Below are 16,858 nucleotides of genomic sequence, written 5' to 3'. Positions count from 1 at the left end.
TGTTCTGCTATCGCAAAATCTTAGACTCCCCTGGCTCCTCATGCCCTCATGCACTGCCGGCTTCTATGGAGAGATGGTCTCCCATTTCTCCACAATTTGGGCGATGATCACAATGCATCTATGGTTCATCCAGTTTATCCGCAAGGGCTATGTCCTACCCGTCCTTTCTTTCCCTCTGAATCACCCTCCTTATGACAGGATGTGCTTTCTTCCACCCACCTGGATCTTAGGTGCAGATGTTCTCGCCTTACCAATCAAAGTGGCCATAGTTGTTGCCTCTGGAAGAAAGAGGGGAGCAGGAGTTGAGTCCCTTTTTTTCTAGGTTCTTAAGATGGAAAGCGGCTTGGCACCAGTCCTGGACATCCACCTCTTCAGTCTGTTCTTTTGTTAGGAGATGTTCAAAGTGTTGTTTTTGAGTCGGATGATGTTGGCATTCAACACAGGTGAATGGCTGGTGTCCCTGGACCCCCTGGAATTTAATCTACCAATCCCATCTGCTCACAGCCGTTTACTGAGCACTATCATTTTGTGGATCTGGCATTTGATATAACAACTGTACACTAAGTGTTTACTGAGGTGCTGCAGTGGTGGTGGCTTTGTTGTTTGTTCCTGGATTTCCAACTTTGGAGAACTGGGTAGTGATGGAAATGTCCATTTTGCTTGTTGTGGTACCTCTTCGGGGCCCCATAATCCTCTGCACAAATGTGGCTTTTCCATCCAACTTGTCCTTATCCAAGGTTGGCTTTCAGAGGTGCAGTGGCAGACATGACCTGTATGTGGGTGTTTCCTCCTCCTCCAAGAATTACAGACATTTATTTAGGATATTATTCTGATGTTTCTTGCACAGAAATCTATTGCAGTTCTGCAAGTCTTATAGCTGTTATGCCTGGGGCTTCTTGCATGTTGGTTCTGCCCTCAAGGTGGTGATGAGAACCCTTCACTGGTAATTGAGGAACCAGGGACTTGGGGAGTGTCTTGGCCTGGGTGCAAATCTACAATTTGGTGAGATGGATGTGACCTTTACAGTTTTTTGGTTGATCATCCCTTCAGTCCTCTCCAGTTATAGGTTATGTGTGTGTGTGTGTGTGTGTGTGGTGTGTGTGTGTGTGGTGTGTGTGTGTGTGTGTGTGGTGTGTGTGTGTGTGTGTGTGTATATATATATATATATATATATATATATATTTCAGATTCTTTCAGACAACTGTTATTTATATGACCAGATGAGGAGTGTGGGGAATTTTACCCTGTGTTGGACGCAGTATGGGTGGCCCTTCTGGCTTTATAATTAGGTATTTTCCCCTTGCAACCCACCTTGTGGGCACCTTCAGCATGAGGCTAGCTGCCCTGCGTTGTACATCCATAGAAGACCATGAGTTGAAGCTTCACCCTGAAGAAACTGACATTCTCCACAGATTGGGGTCTATGTGTGATTCTTTTCTCCATGGCCCAGAACAGGAAGTTTCTTCGGTTTTGTGCCATGCTCTTACCCCATTGCTTCCTGAATGCCTTCATGTTCCTTTATGTCTTGGAGACTGCTTTAAGCATTTCTTCTCCCGCTTCTGTGTGGAGTCCTGCAGCAGGAGTGGGAGGATCGACAGCAACTATTCCTGGTTGCCCTAGATTTGGGAAAGAGGATTTGATACCCTGATATATTGGGAACTCTGCGTGCAGCTCCCCACTTCCTCTCACGGTCGAGGAGGACCTGCTTTCACAACAATGTAACTGGGCCATCAACCACAGTTGTTAACACTACAGCTGCTTGTCTGGCGATTGTGCAGTGCCAACCAGATCCCTTCTGTTAACCTAAAGAAGCGCCAGACATCAACTTGGCTGCAAGCAAATGTGTTGCAAGTGGGCTGCTGGAGTAAGTTTGTTGAGTGGTGTGAGTCGATAAGTCTGTATCTCTTGCCCAACAGAGCTACGTATTCACTTTACCGGCTGTAGCTGTCACGTATGACTTCTTGTGGCTTTGTGACCAGCCTTCTTTTATGAAATCATGATGTGTGCTGCATTTTCTGAATGACTTGATTTACTGGTGTCTTCCTACTCAGTTCATTGTTCCTTATGGGGTTTGAATTCTGTGGTAAGGTTTCTGATGGAGTCTCCATTTGAAATAATGTACAGTTTCCTGGTTTGTGCACTAACCTAGTAAACTGATTTCTTGGTGAAAATGTCTTTGTCCTGCAGGGTTGGTGAACTGCAGGCATTTTCGATCTGCTCGCTTTCCCAAGACTAACAAAGCACTTGCCCAGCATTCCTGCCCAAATTGTCACTTTTCACATAGTCCTGACCAACACAACATAATTTCTTCCTCACCCAATGCTAAAGAAAGAGCGTCTCTATACACTGAACTCCAGGATTGAGGAGTCCTGCTGCATCTGTTGCTTATGGCAGGATCGAGTGGTTGATCAGCAGTTTGCGAGTTCTGCTAGAGACACGAAGGACAAAGTGATAACAAATGCACACTCATGATGTATTACATTTTGGATCAAAATCTGCTGTGCCTTGGACAAGAGTGACTCTCTGGCTGACATTTGTGCTCACTCCATCAAAACCATTGTTGCTTCTACTGCACTTTCCAAGGGCATCCTCGTGGCACTTATTTGCTGGCCATCCTTGTGATTCTTGCATTCTTTAGATAAGCGTTATTGCCTCATGGCTCAAGTTCACACTGATGGATACTTTGCCAGGGCTTAATTGCAGGACTTTTTTGTCGCACTCGCACTATTCAATGCCATCTCTCAGAAGATATTGCTTTGTGGCTCATGAGGGAAGGAATTAATGGGAAGAAGTATCCATCGGCAGATAAAGTTACTTATTTCGGTAATGATATTTTCAATGGATACTATATCTTCCTGAAGATATCTCACCACCTTTCCTGCTCCCCTATGAATAAGGGTTGTCATTAATAACATCCCAAGTTATGAAAATATGTCATATGCTATATTGTAAGTGTCGTTGATGCTCTTGGTTATTCTCCACGCACCTCAGTGTGATGTGAAAACACCAGAACTGATGCCAGCATGCATGTCAGTGCATTATATGTCCGTGTCTTCACACCCTTAATGGGCAAAGCTTTGGCAAAAGCCATGTGGGAGATCTAGCATTGTTAGAGTTATTTCTGTAAAAAAAACGTTTCAAGATCCATTCTGTCACTGATAGGATACTCAAGAGGCAAATAATCAGCAGGAGCATACTGCACCCACGGGATATATTGTTACCAAAATGAATGCCTTTTTAAAAAAACAAATAAAAAAAATGTGCACTGGTTTTCAGGCAGACTAAAGCTGTCTTCACCTTTTATTGCCACTATATAAAACTGCATACGTTCTGTCCTCTGATGATTCTGCTGTGACCTCATCCAGTAGTGATGCTTCTTGTGGAGGTTCAGTGTTAAAATCCTGAAATTCCTAAATTACCTAAGGGTGCTATCCATTATCAAGGTAGTTGTCCTGCTTGGTGATCTCATGATTGCCCCACAAAGCCATAGTTGTCCTTAGTAAAAAAAAAAAAAAAAAAAAAAAAATGTTCAGGTCCTTAACGATTCCTTTAAACTTCTGGATTTTGACCGTTTCTATTTAGGAAGTATCCGGGCCAGTCCACTATTAAGTAGGCTATTATTCTAATACCTGTCAACAGAGAGAAAAGTGCAACAATTCTAAAAAGAAGAATTCTGGTAAGAGCACACTGAATAAAACAGTAGTCTAAGTGGTGACATGGAAAGCTATATATTCTGAGTTCTAGCATTACACTAACATTTGGCTTGGTCCAGAATGATCACGCAGTATTGAATAGGAGGGCCGATCTGGTTTCACATATTTATTTAGTGGAAGAAATGTTCTTCTCTCTAAAATCTCAAGCACATTGTGGCCATTAGACTGATGTCTTGTTTCCTTTTTTGTGTAAACTGTAGGTACTCTGATGGCGATCTTACCTTAACATACCCAGAAGGTGATGCCTGCAGTTCAGGCTTCCAAAGAATGACGGTCATTAACTTTGTATGTGATAAGATGGCAGGTGAGGACTGCATTTGTATTTGAGTGCTTGCACCACGGGTGAAATGGGGTCTCTAAATGCAATGGCTAAATTAAAAGTATTCCAAATGTCAGCAAGTATCACTTGTATAGCTAAACAGTTGAAAAAATGTTTACAGTAATGTGAATGTGTGCAAGTACAAGATCATAACTGTTACGTAACAAACATGTGTCTTCTATATTGGACCTCCAGATTGGATTCACATGCTTGAAACATTCCCCTTTGTCACGCTGGAAACTCCTTGGACATTTAAATAGAAAGAAGAGTGTTAATATGGCCCAACACCAGGGTTTGTTCACTAGAGCATCTTCCTCAATTGAAACAACCTGAACTTCAGCCAAAGAGATGGAAGTGCTGAACTCTCTGCTCCCGCTATATAGCGCCACCATGACTCATATTTCTGTACCATGGCATTTGTGAGGGATTCCTTGAAGAGCTCTGCTCTTTGCCACTTGATGTTCCTAACTACTGGATTTCCAAAACCAAAATGGTTTTCCCTTGATCATTGCAAGCCACACCTTCAGCTTCTTCAAACTGAGTATTTTGTGCAGGTATTTTTCTTTAGATTTTCCAATCGAGGTAAGCCACTTCTAACTGCCTGTATGGCTGAAGAGAAGAGATCTCTACTTAAGACTTGCTCAGAGTGTTATAAGAGAAATATATACACTACACAAAAACCTTCAATAATAACTGCTCTCCCTTGCTTGCGGTTCACTCTCTCCTTAGTTTACATACCCTGAATGCTTCCTCTTTGTGAGCACAGCCTACTGTAAGTCACATGTTTGCCTTAATCTTTTATTGTATTTCCTCCAGTTGCTCTCATTTAATTTCAAAATTTAAAAAAATCACAACCTCTCCTTCTTTGAACATCATACCTGCAACTTAGTGATACTAAATCTCCTCTTTCTCATCTGTTAATCCCACTGCTGTCTGCATGAACTCTCATAACCACCTCACCCCAACCAATGATCACTCCTAACTCTTGTCATTTTGAACATTACAAAGAAATTTGAGTATAGGGCTAATCCCAATAACCACTGAATTAACTACTGACATTGGATTTCATTATAGGACCAGAGGCTACCATTATGCATCATCCCTTTTATTTGCCACTCCTGCAGCACCTTTAAAGAACTTTCAAACAATAATTCCAAACCAGTAGCAGAACTCCTTAATGCATAATATAGTCCATTCCCAGAGCTCAAGTCCTCTTTTTAAATGCTGCTCTTGTTGAGATAAGTACTGTTTAATATATACTCTCTTTGAAATTGTAAGTGTTTGGGTATTTCTTGATTTATATTTAACAATATTATATATGTATAATTTCTAATTTCTGCTTCTAAATTATAGTAGTGTATTTTTTGTGGCGAATACTTGGATTGAAGATGTTCATGTATTTTTTTGTTTAGGAGAGACGATTGTACGATCGTTTTATTGTGTAACTCGATCGGCGCGTTAGCGTCACTTTTTTTGTGTATTCTGAACATAGCGGCGCAGGCACGATTGGCACATTAGCTTAGTTTACTTGCTGGATTAGGAAAGCTGCATTCGGTTTTTGGAATCCTCACACTCCTGTTTTCCGTCTCAATGTTGTTTCTCTAACAACGTAGAGACGTTTACTGGCAACCGAGATCTCAGTGGCCATTTTGGATTGGAATCTTTGTCTTTTGGGTTCATCGAACGACGTGGAGACGTTGTTTTGGGCCTGCCGAGATATCGCAAGATCTTGGCAGCCATTTTGGATTGGGTTTTTTATCTGTTGCTGAGTTACGTTTTATTTATTTGGAGATTATATTTACTGGCGAGATATTGTGAGATCTTGCCAGCCATTTCTAATTAGTTAAAAATAGGTTGTTTATAAAGAATGTCTTTCACACGGTTTACAGATTCGTTTTCATTTTTGGAAGCTTGACAGTTTAAGTGAGGGCATTTGAGTTTGAGGAAAAATATATATGAAGGTTAAGGGTTTTTTTTTTTTGAGTTTTACGTAGGAGTTTTAAAATATATTTTTGGAATATTTTGGATATGGATCCAGAGCAAGGCTGTAGTATGGAAGTACCTAGTGGGGAACTCAATGAAGAGATAAGGAAGATTATTCAACATGAAATGAGAGTGAAAGTAAAGGATACTTTAGATGGATTACTTAAAGAGAAAAAAGGAAAGAGTTGGAATCTGGTAAATAATATTTTTATTTAATTGAAGATGATGAGGTGAGACAGAAAAGTGGCAAACGATTAAGGAAAACACAACATATTGAGAATAATGATTTTCAGAAAAAAAGAAAACATGGTTTTACAACTCTTTTGAAGGAAGGTGTCCTTAATGGCACGCAGAGATCAGGTGACCTATGTGGCACGAATAGAGAGAGTGTCCTTAGTGACATGAATAAAAATGAAAAAAATAATGCAAAAGGGTTTTCTTTATCGGATTTGGATGATGAGTTGGATGAGGATGTGTTGGATATAACACAGGATGATGATTTTAATGTGGAGAATGGGGATTGTGAAGATTCTGCCTCAAAAGAAATTATAAGGAACCCTTTGGAGACCCAAAGCCCAGGCCCAGCTGGTACACCACAACATGGCCCCGTGGAGGGAAGCGGCCTCGACAGTGGTGCTTTCCTCTGTCAAGAACGTTTCTCGGAACTCCAGACTCAGTTACACCCAATTTAATTATTTACACCACTCCTACTTGTCACCCTCCCACATTAAGCACATGTTTCCCGCGTCGGATCCAGTGTGCCCTGTTGCGCGGAACCCCTGGCAGATTTCTATCACATGGTGTGGAGGTGCCCGCCCATATCCATAGCTTGGCAACGCATTACTGATACAGTATCTGACATAACTGACCATGCCCTGCAGGTGGCTCCGGAGTCCTGCTTGCTGGGACTGCGTTGCCGCGCCAGATGGGACAAATACCTGCATAGGTTTATAGATCTGGCCTTCATAGTTTTTAACCGTTTAATAGCAACCCACTGGAAGGCACCACATACCTCCAGTTATAACAGTTGGTTGCGTGACTTGCTGCAGCGGTCCCATGCTGAGGCCCAAATATTGCGCCACTTTCAGCATAGAGAACTAGCACAGGGAGGGTCTGAAATCTGGGATGCCTTCATTGTACGCATAGTGGCTAAGGATGATACACGCCCACTTTAAACCTCCTGCAGACATCGTTACCCTAGTTGGGCACATACTCCTCCTACTTCTGGGACCTCTGAGCCCTGTTGTCGTAATTCTTTCTGCTCCACGGGGCGATTCGCTCTACAGATACAGCGTACATTGGAGTGTGGTGTGCTGGTGCTGTGTACCTCCCCCCCCCCCCCCCCCCCCCCCCCCACCTCGTCCACTGATGGTGTAGCTCATACTGCTCTTAAGTTATTATTGTTCAGCGCCACTCGACAAACATAATAGGCTGCTGTAGCATGCTCGAGCACTCTGGGTTATCCTCCCCCCTAGGGATCAGAGTCTAGCGCTCCCCCCTGCATAATACAATGTATTGCTATTTCTTGTTAAGTGGCATAGTTAACTGTTGATGCTTCAGTCGTATTTCTGTTTGTTTGATATAAAGCTTGTCTCTGCGACTGTGTATTTGGAATACTAACTCAGGCGTGCTCTACCCAGAGTGTCTATATCAAAGTAATAAAGCGATTCAAAAATAAAAATAAAAAAAAGGAACCTTTTCGAGGAGGAAATGTTCTCTCACTTTGACATCAGACATCCTCGTAGTAGCGATTGGTGGCCAATGGAACATGCTGGGAAATTTATTTAAAAAATGGTTGAGGAGACCTTCAGTGAAAGAAGTAAGGAGAGTTTTGAGGGCAGAATGTTCCAGGCCGGTTATTGATGAAAAAGTGTGTGTTACACCTAATTTAGATCCAGAAATAATTCGTTTTCTTTTTCGTCTGGGCAGAAATCCTTGAAAAGGGTTAGTGTTCCTTAAAACAGTGTCAGGACAAGGTTTTGCATGTTTTGGGCCCGTTGGCAAGAATTTTTGATCTGGCAGAGGATGCGTACATTAATGATTGTGAAGTTGATTTGGAGCTACTACGAGTTTGGTGTCGGAGAGCAATTATTTTGTTGGGCAACGCAAATGCTGGCTTATTGACTGAAAGGAAGAAAGCTGTTCTGCTGAAGATCAGTCTAAAATTGGGTGATATGGCTGGCAGGGAATCTAGTGAAGAGCCCAAAGGGTTAGTTAAGAGTTTGGGAAAGTATCTATCTACTTTTACCACATTAGATAAGACTCAGAATAACATGAGGAAAGTTTTCAATAAAGGTGTTTTTGGAAGGGTCAACAGAGGGGGACCTTTTACTGGCCGGGGGATACAAAGGTCCCAATATAACAACAAATATAAAGGATATGGAAGAGGATTTCAGTCCTCAACCGGTTTCATTTCATCCAGAGGCAGAGGTGGTGGAAGAGCAAGAGGTTTAAGGACAGAACAAAATTTCCAAGGATCTCAAGGTGAGTATGGAGATTTAAACTGTTTTTTCCCAAGGAAAAGTTGGAGGACGGTAAAATATTTTTTTTTAAAAGCTGGGCGAAAGACTACAAAGGATCCATGGGTTTTGAAAACTGTCCAGGGTTTCGAAATAGATTTTGTAGAATATCCTTGGCAGCAAAAAGAACAGAACAGTTTTTGTGCCAGAGGATCAAGAGTCTATAATATGTGCAGAGATAGAGGTATTGTCGCAGAAAGGTACGATAAAGCAGGTAGAGGAAGAATTGAGAGGTTACGTAAGTACTATTTTTCTTGTGAAAAAAAAAGGACAAAGGTTGGAGGCCGATTATAAATCTAAGAGATCTGAACAAATACATGATTTACAGAAATTTATAAAAGGGAAGGAATACATTGTTTAAGAGATTTGTTGCAAAAAACACAAAAACGATTGGTTAGTGTAGCTGGATACGAAAGACGCTTATTTCACTATTCCAATGGGAGGGACAGTCCGAGGTTTCTACAGATCCTTTGGAGGAGAAAGCTTTATTAGTTCCTTTGTCTTTCGTTTGGCTTATCCTCTGCGCCTTGGTGTTTCACCAAGGTGATGAGAGTAGTGATGTATTTTTTAAGAGCAAGAGGGATAAGGCTAAAAGTATATTTAGATGACATTTTGGTCATGTCAGGATATGGAGCAATTGAAGATAGAGTTGAGGATAATGTTGAATTTGTTGCAAAGTTTGGGTTTCATTATAAACCTGGAAAAATCTATTGTGATTCCTGCTCAAAAGATGGAGTTCTTGGGGTTCGAGGTAGACACTGTGAGGGTGTTACTTTGTTTACCGGAAAGAAAATTAAAAATGATTTGAAAGGAAATATTACATGTAATAAAGAAAGATTGGATTTCCTTAAGTGACTTAGCGAGGGTGATAGGTTTGTTATCTTCATCGATTCAAGCTATTTCTGTGCATTATCGTGCTCTACAAAGAATAAAGAAAGAGGTACTGAGAAAAGGTTTGTGGTATGGAGACAAGGTGACGTTAAATCAGGAAGAGTTGTGTTGGTGGCTGAGAAACATGGCTGCTTGGAATGGTCGAGCGATTTTTGGTTGTGCACCAAGCTTTGTTCTGCAGACAGATGACAGTTTATGTGGTTGGAGAGCATGTTTGGGAGAAAGGTGGACTGGAGGAGTCTGGTCACAAGAGGAGAAGAAGATGCATATCAATTGTTTGGAACTGACGGCGGGACTGTATGCTTTGAAAAGCTTTAGGGAGCTCTTGGAAGGTCAGAATGTGTTGATGAAGATGGACAGTGTATCAGCAGTAGTGTGTATCAATCGTTTAGTGGGGAGCAGATCCCGTGTCTTATCAGATTTAGCAAAGGAGTTTTGGTATTTCTGCATCGAGCACAAGATTGTAGTAAGGGCACATGAATTCGACAGCAGTTTGGAATTTAAGAAACTTGAAGGATTTCAGCAATTGGAAATTTAATCCTTTATAGTTCAAGAAGATAAATCAAATCTGGGGTCCGTTGGAAGTGGATATGTCACAAGCAGATTGACTTTTCAGTTAGAGAGGTATGTCAGTTGGATTCCAGATCCATGAGCCTGGACGATGGATGCTTTCCAGCAGAATTGGAAGGGAATGAAAGCTTATGCTTATCCGCCTTTTGCAATGATACAGAGAGTTTTGTTGAAAGTCAGGACAGATGTGTCTGCTGGTTTTGGTGACATCTTTTTGGGTGTCGCAGGTATGGTTTCCTTCAGTGATGGAATGGGTAGGCGAAATTCCATTTTTGATTCCGGCAGTAGAAGGACTTTTAGTGAATTACGAAGGGGGAAGAACATCCTTTAGTTTCAGACAGGGTGTTGAACCTTCTTGTTTGGAGGTTATCAGGAGATCCGAATGTTTCAAAGGACTTCCGAATAGGGCTGCAGAATTATTACAAGAATCTTGGGCACCTGGAACAACCAAAAGATATTGGGGAATTTGGAGAGTTTGGTCTAGTTGATGCTTGGAGAGGTATTTGGATCCCGTGGAGGCACCTATAGTAGATGTAGTACATTTTTTGGTCAAACAGTTTGAGAAAGGTTTAAGTTATAGGACATTAAATTGCTACAGATCTGCAATTTCTGCAGGTCACGTTTTGTTGGAAGGAAGGAGCATAGGGAAGAATATTATTGTGTGTAGGTTGTTGAAAAGCATGAGATTAAGAAGACCTAAAGCAAGGTATGATTTTTATTTTTTAATGTTTTTTATGGGATGTGAATTTAATTTTATCCTTATTCCAGTCATGGCCTAGTAATAGGTTTTTAGAGTTGAAAAGGCTTTCCATCAAATTAGCTACTTTACTCTGTTTAATTTCCTGTAGAAGAGTTTCGGATGTGAAGGCTTCAGAGGTAAGTAATAAATTTAGTGCACCAGATGGTGTTTACTTTGAGATAAGGAAGAGAATGAAGACAATGTCTGAGTCCATTTTTTATCCGAAGTTTGAGAATTGTAAGAATTTGTGTATAATAGTGTTTAAATGAATATGAGAACAGAATGAAAGAATTTAGGAGAGACTGGGAAAATCAGTTATTGATTTCATATGTAAAACCATATAAAGCACCTGTGTCTACTGCTACTATAGCAAGATGGATTAAGTGGGCTATGTTACAAGCTGGAATTGATACAAATATTTTCAAGTCACATTCCGTAAGGGGTGCAATGACAAGAAAAGTTTATTTGTCGGTGGAAGACTGGAGGAGATTTTAAGAGCGGCTGACTGGTCGAATGCAGGAACTTTTGTAAAGCTGTACTTTAGACCGAAACAGCACCTGGCGAATGTGGTTTTGAAGGCCTTTGAACATGCATTATGGTAGCCTTCGGTCTTATAATGAAATTGCGATTCTCACATTGTAATGATCAGATAATCTAGATTTCATTAAAGGCACGGAGGCTAACATTATCCCTCCCTCCACTTTTCCCATCTATTTAAATAAATGTAAATTTAAATGATTATTTAGTTATAGTTTTGTTAAATTTATAGTTGAATATTATTGGTTTTATTATTAATTTTTGTTATTAAGACTATATTGTTGATTGTAAAAAAAAATATATATATATATAGGAAAGGATGAATAAGTTAATGTAAGCTTATAGGTGACTGTATTAGTTAAGTGTTTTAGAGGCGTAATGCATCTGGATGAAGAGGAGTTTGGGCATGGAAGAATCGCTTAACAAGGATTAGAAGATTCAAGTTTTCTTCACGTGTTTGTGTTGTTCTGCATTTAAAAGAGGACTAGAGTACTGGGAATGGACTATTTATGTATTAAGGAGTTCTGATTCTAGTTTGGAATTCTTGTTTGGAAGTTCTTTAAAGATGCTGCCGGAGTGGCAAATAAAAGGGTTGATGCATAATGTTAGCCCCCATGTCTTTAATGAAATCTAGATTCTCTGATCATTACATTATGAGAATCGCCATTCTGGCACAGCTTGCTTCCCACCATAAAGCACTGCAACACCTCATCAGGAGTAGTAAGTGCAATATAACTACGTTTACAGTACAATACAAAATATTATCCTCCTGACCCACAATAATACCATAACGCATAGCGATCAAGCATTAGGTTATTGTTCCCACAGGCTGCATAATAATTCCCTTATAATACTTGATACTTTTATACCCACGCAAGACACAGCTGTGATGGGTCATATATATCACCCAATAATGTTGCAGTTCACAGCAGTAAACCACCCACTAAGACTGAACAAGTATGGAATAAAAGAAGAGATATACCACATGCTGTTAGTGAGTGAACGACTTTTATTTAGGCCATACCTCAGGCTCCCGACAAGCTACATGCTATGACTGCTACCGGACAACTCACAGTGACAATCAGAAATGGGATTATATTAACAAAGTCTATCCCAGTATATCCCTCCACTATTTTTGCCTCCAACCTATGCCTACTCAGGACCATAAACGTTAAAGAAATTATCTCACAATGGGCAACCAGTGAGTAACCAGCTATGGGGCCTGTCATCATAAAAAAATGCCATAAAGGAAATTGCAGAACTGCTCAATGCTGCCAGTTTACTGAAAAGCCATAAACTGTACTTATCACTCTTTCTTGCTTCTTTATCCATCACATTGCTAAGGGCTGCGCCCCATAACACAATAACCACACCTCACTGGTCATTATGCATGTCATGGAAACTACTTCTCCACAGGATCAAGACAAAGGCAGCACACTTCCATCCACACACCTACACGATGTAGCAACCATGTAGGCAAGCACTACAGAGCCCCACATACAGCTACTAAGTGCTACATAAATATTTTTAAAAAAATGCAATGTCCACTTCCTGCACTACAATCGTAAGTCACTCAGCCTCACTCCCTGATACCTGACCACTTACTATTAAGGCATCTAAACATATCTGCTGACTGCAGGACAATACTGTTGAAGGTATGTTCCCTTGCTGCAATAAGAACAAAGTGCAAAATGGAAACGCTTCTGTATACAACATCAGGTCAGACTTAATTGGTTGAATGCCATCTCTGTGGAAAGTCACAATTACTGTGATATGTATTACAGCTCACCAGGGAAGGCCTAAGATACTCATTTGTAAAGGTGTACTTAGCAGACATCTCAAGATGAAGATTTGTGGTTGTTCTATTCAGAGCTTTTCCACCAGATCAGCAGATGCTAATACCATGGGACTTAAACAATGTCATTAGCCAGCTCATGCTGACAACTTTTGAACCTATTCACAAGGCTGAATCAAGCATCGCTCTCTTGGAAGTCATCAATTTTCCATCCTTTAACCTCAGCTCAAAGAATAGATGAGCTTCATCCTTCAGTCATATAATCATTATTCATTTCACTAAGGGCAGGATAACTCTGTTTATCATCCGAAACTGCATGCACACGATTCTTTCAGACTTTCCACTAAATGAACTAGTCAAACTACTTTGCTTTATTTCAGAATCTGTGAATATCAGCAGTGAGGGCACTGCAATCACTGTGTTTCTCCAGGTACTTAACATTTTATGTAGACAGAAAAAAGGACATCAGAATGACTGGTCAGCTCTTTGGGTACCCAGGCAGAGGATGACCTATTATATTCTGCCACTGTAAAAACAAACAAAAGTAGGGTGACGCATATTACCAGAAGTATGTCAGCGATAACTGCAACTGCAGTCTGTGCTGCCACTTCCTGAGATATTCTGAGCTACAACAAGGAAAAGCAGGCATATGTTCAAGAAGCACTGCTATCTGGATCTGAATGCAGTGGTAGATTTGTCAGTGGTCAAGCAATACTACTTATCATTTTCCTTTAAAGGTGAGGCTGCTTTATGCTTATCCAGTGATGGGCAAGAAATCAGTTACTTACCTATAATTCCCGTTATCCAGCTGTGGTATTCCTTCCTCGCCAGAGGCTCACATACATACTTTTACTATCCTTCATACATGTGCTTTGAAAACTTAGCTGTGGTGGCCCCTAGGGGAAGTAGAAAGCTCAGCTCTTCAAACTCATTTCCTGAAATTAGAGTATTGTCAAACAAAGTTGGTGTGCTACTAAACAAACGCTGTAGTTGAGCCTGTGGACATTTTAACATTGTTTCTTGCTATTTTTAAAAGTACCAGGATTTCCCAGCATGACGACTGGGAATAATGCAAGTATGTGAGTCTGATACCAATGCTGGAGAAATGAAGTTACAGATTAGTAACTCATTTTTTAATATGACATGGCTTTCGCAAACAGCAATCTAAATAACATGTCACCAAGACCTCAAACTAGTCATTAATGCTGTTAATACAGAGAGTTGTGCAATAAATATCATGTGTGTGAGCATGTTGGTATCCCTTCTGCTGCATAGTTCAACTGTCTCACAAGTTCTTTCTTTTGAAAAGGAAGGTTTTGGTTTGATTTTGACCAAAGATAGTAGAGGATTAGGCGGGAGGGAGTTGGGGCTTATAAAAAGCTTCTGCTACTTAAAAATCTATGAGTGTGGTGTTCAAGAATATTTTTCTTTTTCTTAACGTATAAGCTAATGATGGCAAAGGGATTCCTGAATTTTCTAATGAAGTGGACTGCACTTATTTATTCACCTGGAAAACCAGCTACGCCTGTGAGAAAGAAGAACTCCACTGTAGAGTTGTGGATAAGAAAAAACAATACAATTTGTCGCCATTAATCCGCTATTCAGGTAGAAACTTTACTGGTGTTTTTTTCTTGCATACCCATTTGTACTAAAATTATGTGTGCTGTACATTTGATATTACTGATGCATTTAAAAGTGTATGATTTGTTAAAATGTGTTATTAATTTGGTAATAATTGCATGTTCGATGGTATGTGTTGCTGTAGATGCACATGCTATGCATACTCCTGCTGTCTAGTCTTGGATCCAGATGTTTGCAAGTTGTTTTGCTTTCTAAGAAGTTTCTTGAGTTACAAGGTAAAGTAACTTCTCCTTTCGGTGATCATGCAGATGGGCATCAACTCAATTTTTAGATTGTTTTCTTTCCGTCATCGGGTTCGGGCGTGTTCTTTGGTGGTCTGACTTGACTGTTTTTCAGCCGACATTGGGCATTTACACCTTGATCTTCGTCGGTACTGCTCTCAATAACGTTCCCTATCTCGTCTTTCAAGAATAAAGAAAAACGTCCCTCGGCAATTCAACATACTTCACTCGCGGCCTTCGGGCATCGCTCGTCTGGGCCTTCTTTTCTCTTGTCAGTCTCCAACCATGATGTGCTGCTAATGAAACAGACTCCATTTCGCTTTTTTCCTAGCTGCCATGCAAAGTATCCTAATACCGACCCCCACCAGTTTTTCAAACTGTGCCTGTCTCCTAACCACGACGAGGAGTGCTGCGAAGCCTGTTGATCGTTCACATCGAAGAAGACTTAGTGGGATCGCAGAGCTCGTTGGAAAGACCTCAAGGAGCCCCTACCCCCCCAACATCTTGAGTCTCCATGACACTGAACAGATGGAAGAACTGCTCAAGGTCTCAGCAGCAGAAGAGGTGTTTTCTATTGCGGACTCTTAGTTGGATTCAGAGCTACAACTCAGTGCACAGACTCAAGATCTTCCTTTGGGACGACACACAGTGAGTACTGATGGCCCAGTCCAACCTACAAAAAGACAATTGGTTTCAACCAAAATTTCGGCTCTCGGGCCACCACTGCCTTTGGGCATGTTTGGCACTGACCATCTGTTAAGTATGCCCTGCACTCAGGCGCAGCACCAAAAACCAAGCCGAAGCATACCTTCACTGTTCCAAGCCTTTCAGACTCTGTGCCAATCCGACCATCTTTCTCATGGGCTCCGAGCGCTTTCGCCGCCACTACTTCGGCTCTGAGCACCTCGGTCCTGATTACCTTGGCACTGAAACACAGGTTACCTCTGGTTCCGAAACACACCATCTCTGCACTGGAGCCAATATTAGAAACTATTGCGGAAAAATTCATCCGGAAACAGAAGAAAATTCATATTCAACCTTCTATGGGGCGTATTATAGCAAAAGCAGTGTAGTCGGCGGCTACTCCATCCAAGCGCCAACTTTCTTTTGAAGAGGCTATTGAAATATAACTTCCTCTGAAAAAGAAAAAGGACATTGCTACTAGTCCTATTCATCCACCTTTGCCTACTTCGCATCCACCTCCTTTACCACCCCTAACTCTCTCACTACCATCACCTACTTCACCACATCACACATTTAATGATATAGGTGAGACCACACCACAAAGCTCCCCACAGTCCTTTACAGAGGATCGAGGAGAGAGTGATACTATACATTAAACAGCCATATGTCCATGGGACCTATAACATTGACCCCCTGAAGATATTGAGACAGATCTCTATCCAGCTAAGCCTTTCCCCTCAGATGATGCTGCATCATTTCAGGAACTAATAGCCAAGGCAGCTGCTTACCACCAGGTCCCATTTTACAAAGACCCAATAGAAGAGGACTTTCTATTTGAAGCACTAAGTTCCACTACCATAGCATGCCTGTATTTGCCTATGCTAAATGGGATGACCAGACATGCTGAGGATGTCTTTAAAGATCCAGTAAGAGCATATATTATTACCCCACATGTAGATAAAAAAATATGAGGCTGCACCCTCTGATCCTCAGTATATTAAGGGCAAACTTTCTGTAGACTTGTTAGTAGTATCTAATGCCTGCAAGAGGACTAATTCACAAACATCATCAGATGCCCCTCCTCCGGACAAAGAGTCCAGACTAATTGATCTGTTGGGTAAAAGAAAAGCAGCTCAAACAGCTAACCACCGGGGCATAGCAAATACTCAAGGGTTACTGGTGAGCTACAACAGAGCCCATTGGGATCAAATGGAGGAATTATTACAACATCTACCCAAATGGTAAA

The 16,858-nt window shown here is 41.0% G+C and overlaps 1 protein-coding gene across 1 annotated transcript in view; it reads left to right on the top strand.

Moving 5' to 3' along the window:
* The window catches only part of IGF2R (insulin like growth factor 2 receptor), a 1,086,527-nt gene that overhangs the window by 205,681 nt on the left and 863,988 nt on the right, over window positions 1-16,858 (top strand). Inside the window, exons 10-11 of the mRNA XM_069235138.1 lie at window positions 3,914-4,017; window positions 14,513-14,671. Of these exons, the coding sequence (XP_069091239.1) occupies window positions 3,914-4,017; window positions 14,513-14,671 (263 nt within the window). The remainder of the gene's footprint in view (window positions 1-3,913; window positions 4,018-14,512; window positions 14,672-16,858) is intronic.

Source organism: Pleurodeles waltl, chromosome 5 (assembly GCF_031143425.1).
Source record: "Pleurodeles waltl isolate 20211129_DDA chromosome 5, aPleWal1.hap1.20221129, whole genome shotgun sequence".
Taxonomy (NCBI): Eukaryota; Metazoa; Chordata; class Amphibia; order Caudata; family Salamandridae; genus Pleurodeles; species Pleurodeles waltl.
Note: the sequence above shows the minus strand (reverse complement) of the source record. Positions and strands in the feature narration are given on the sequence as shown.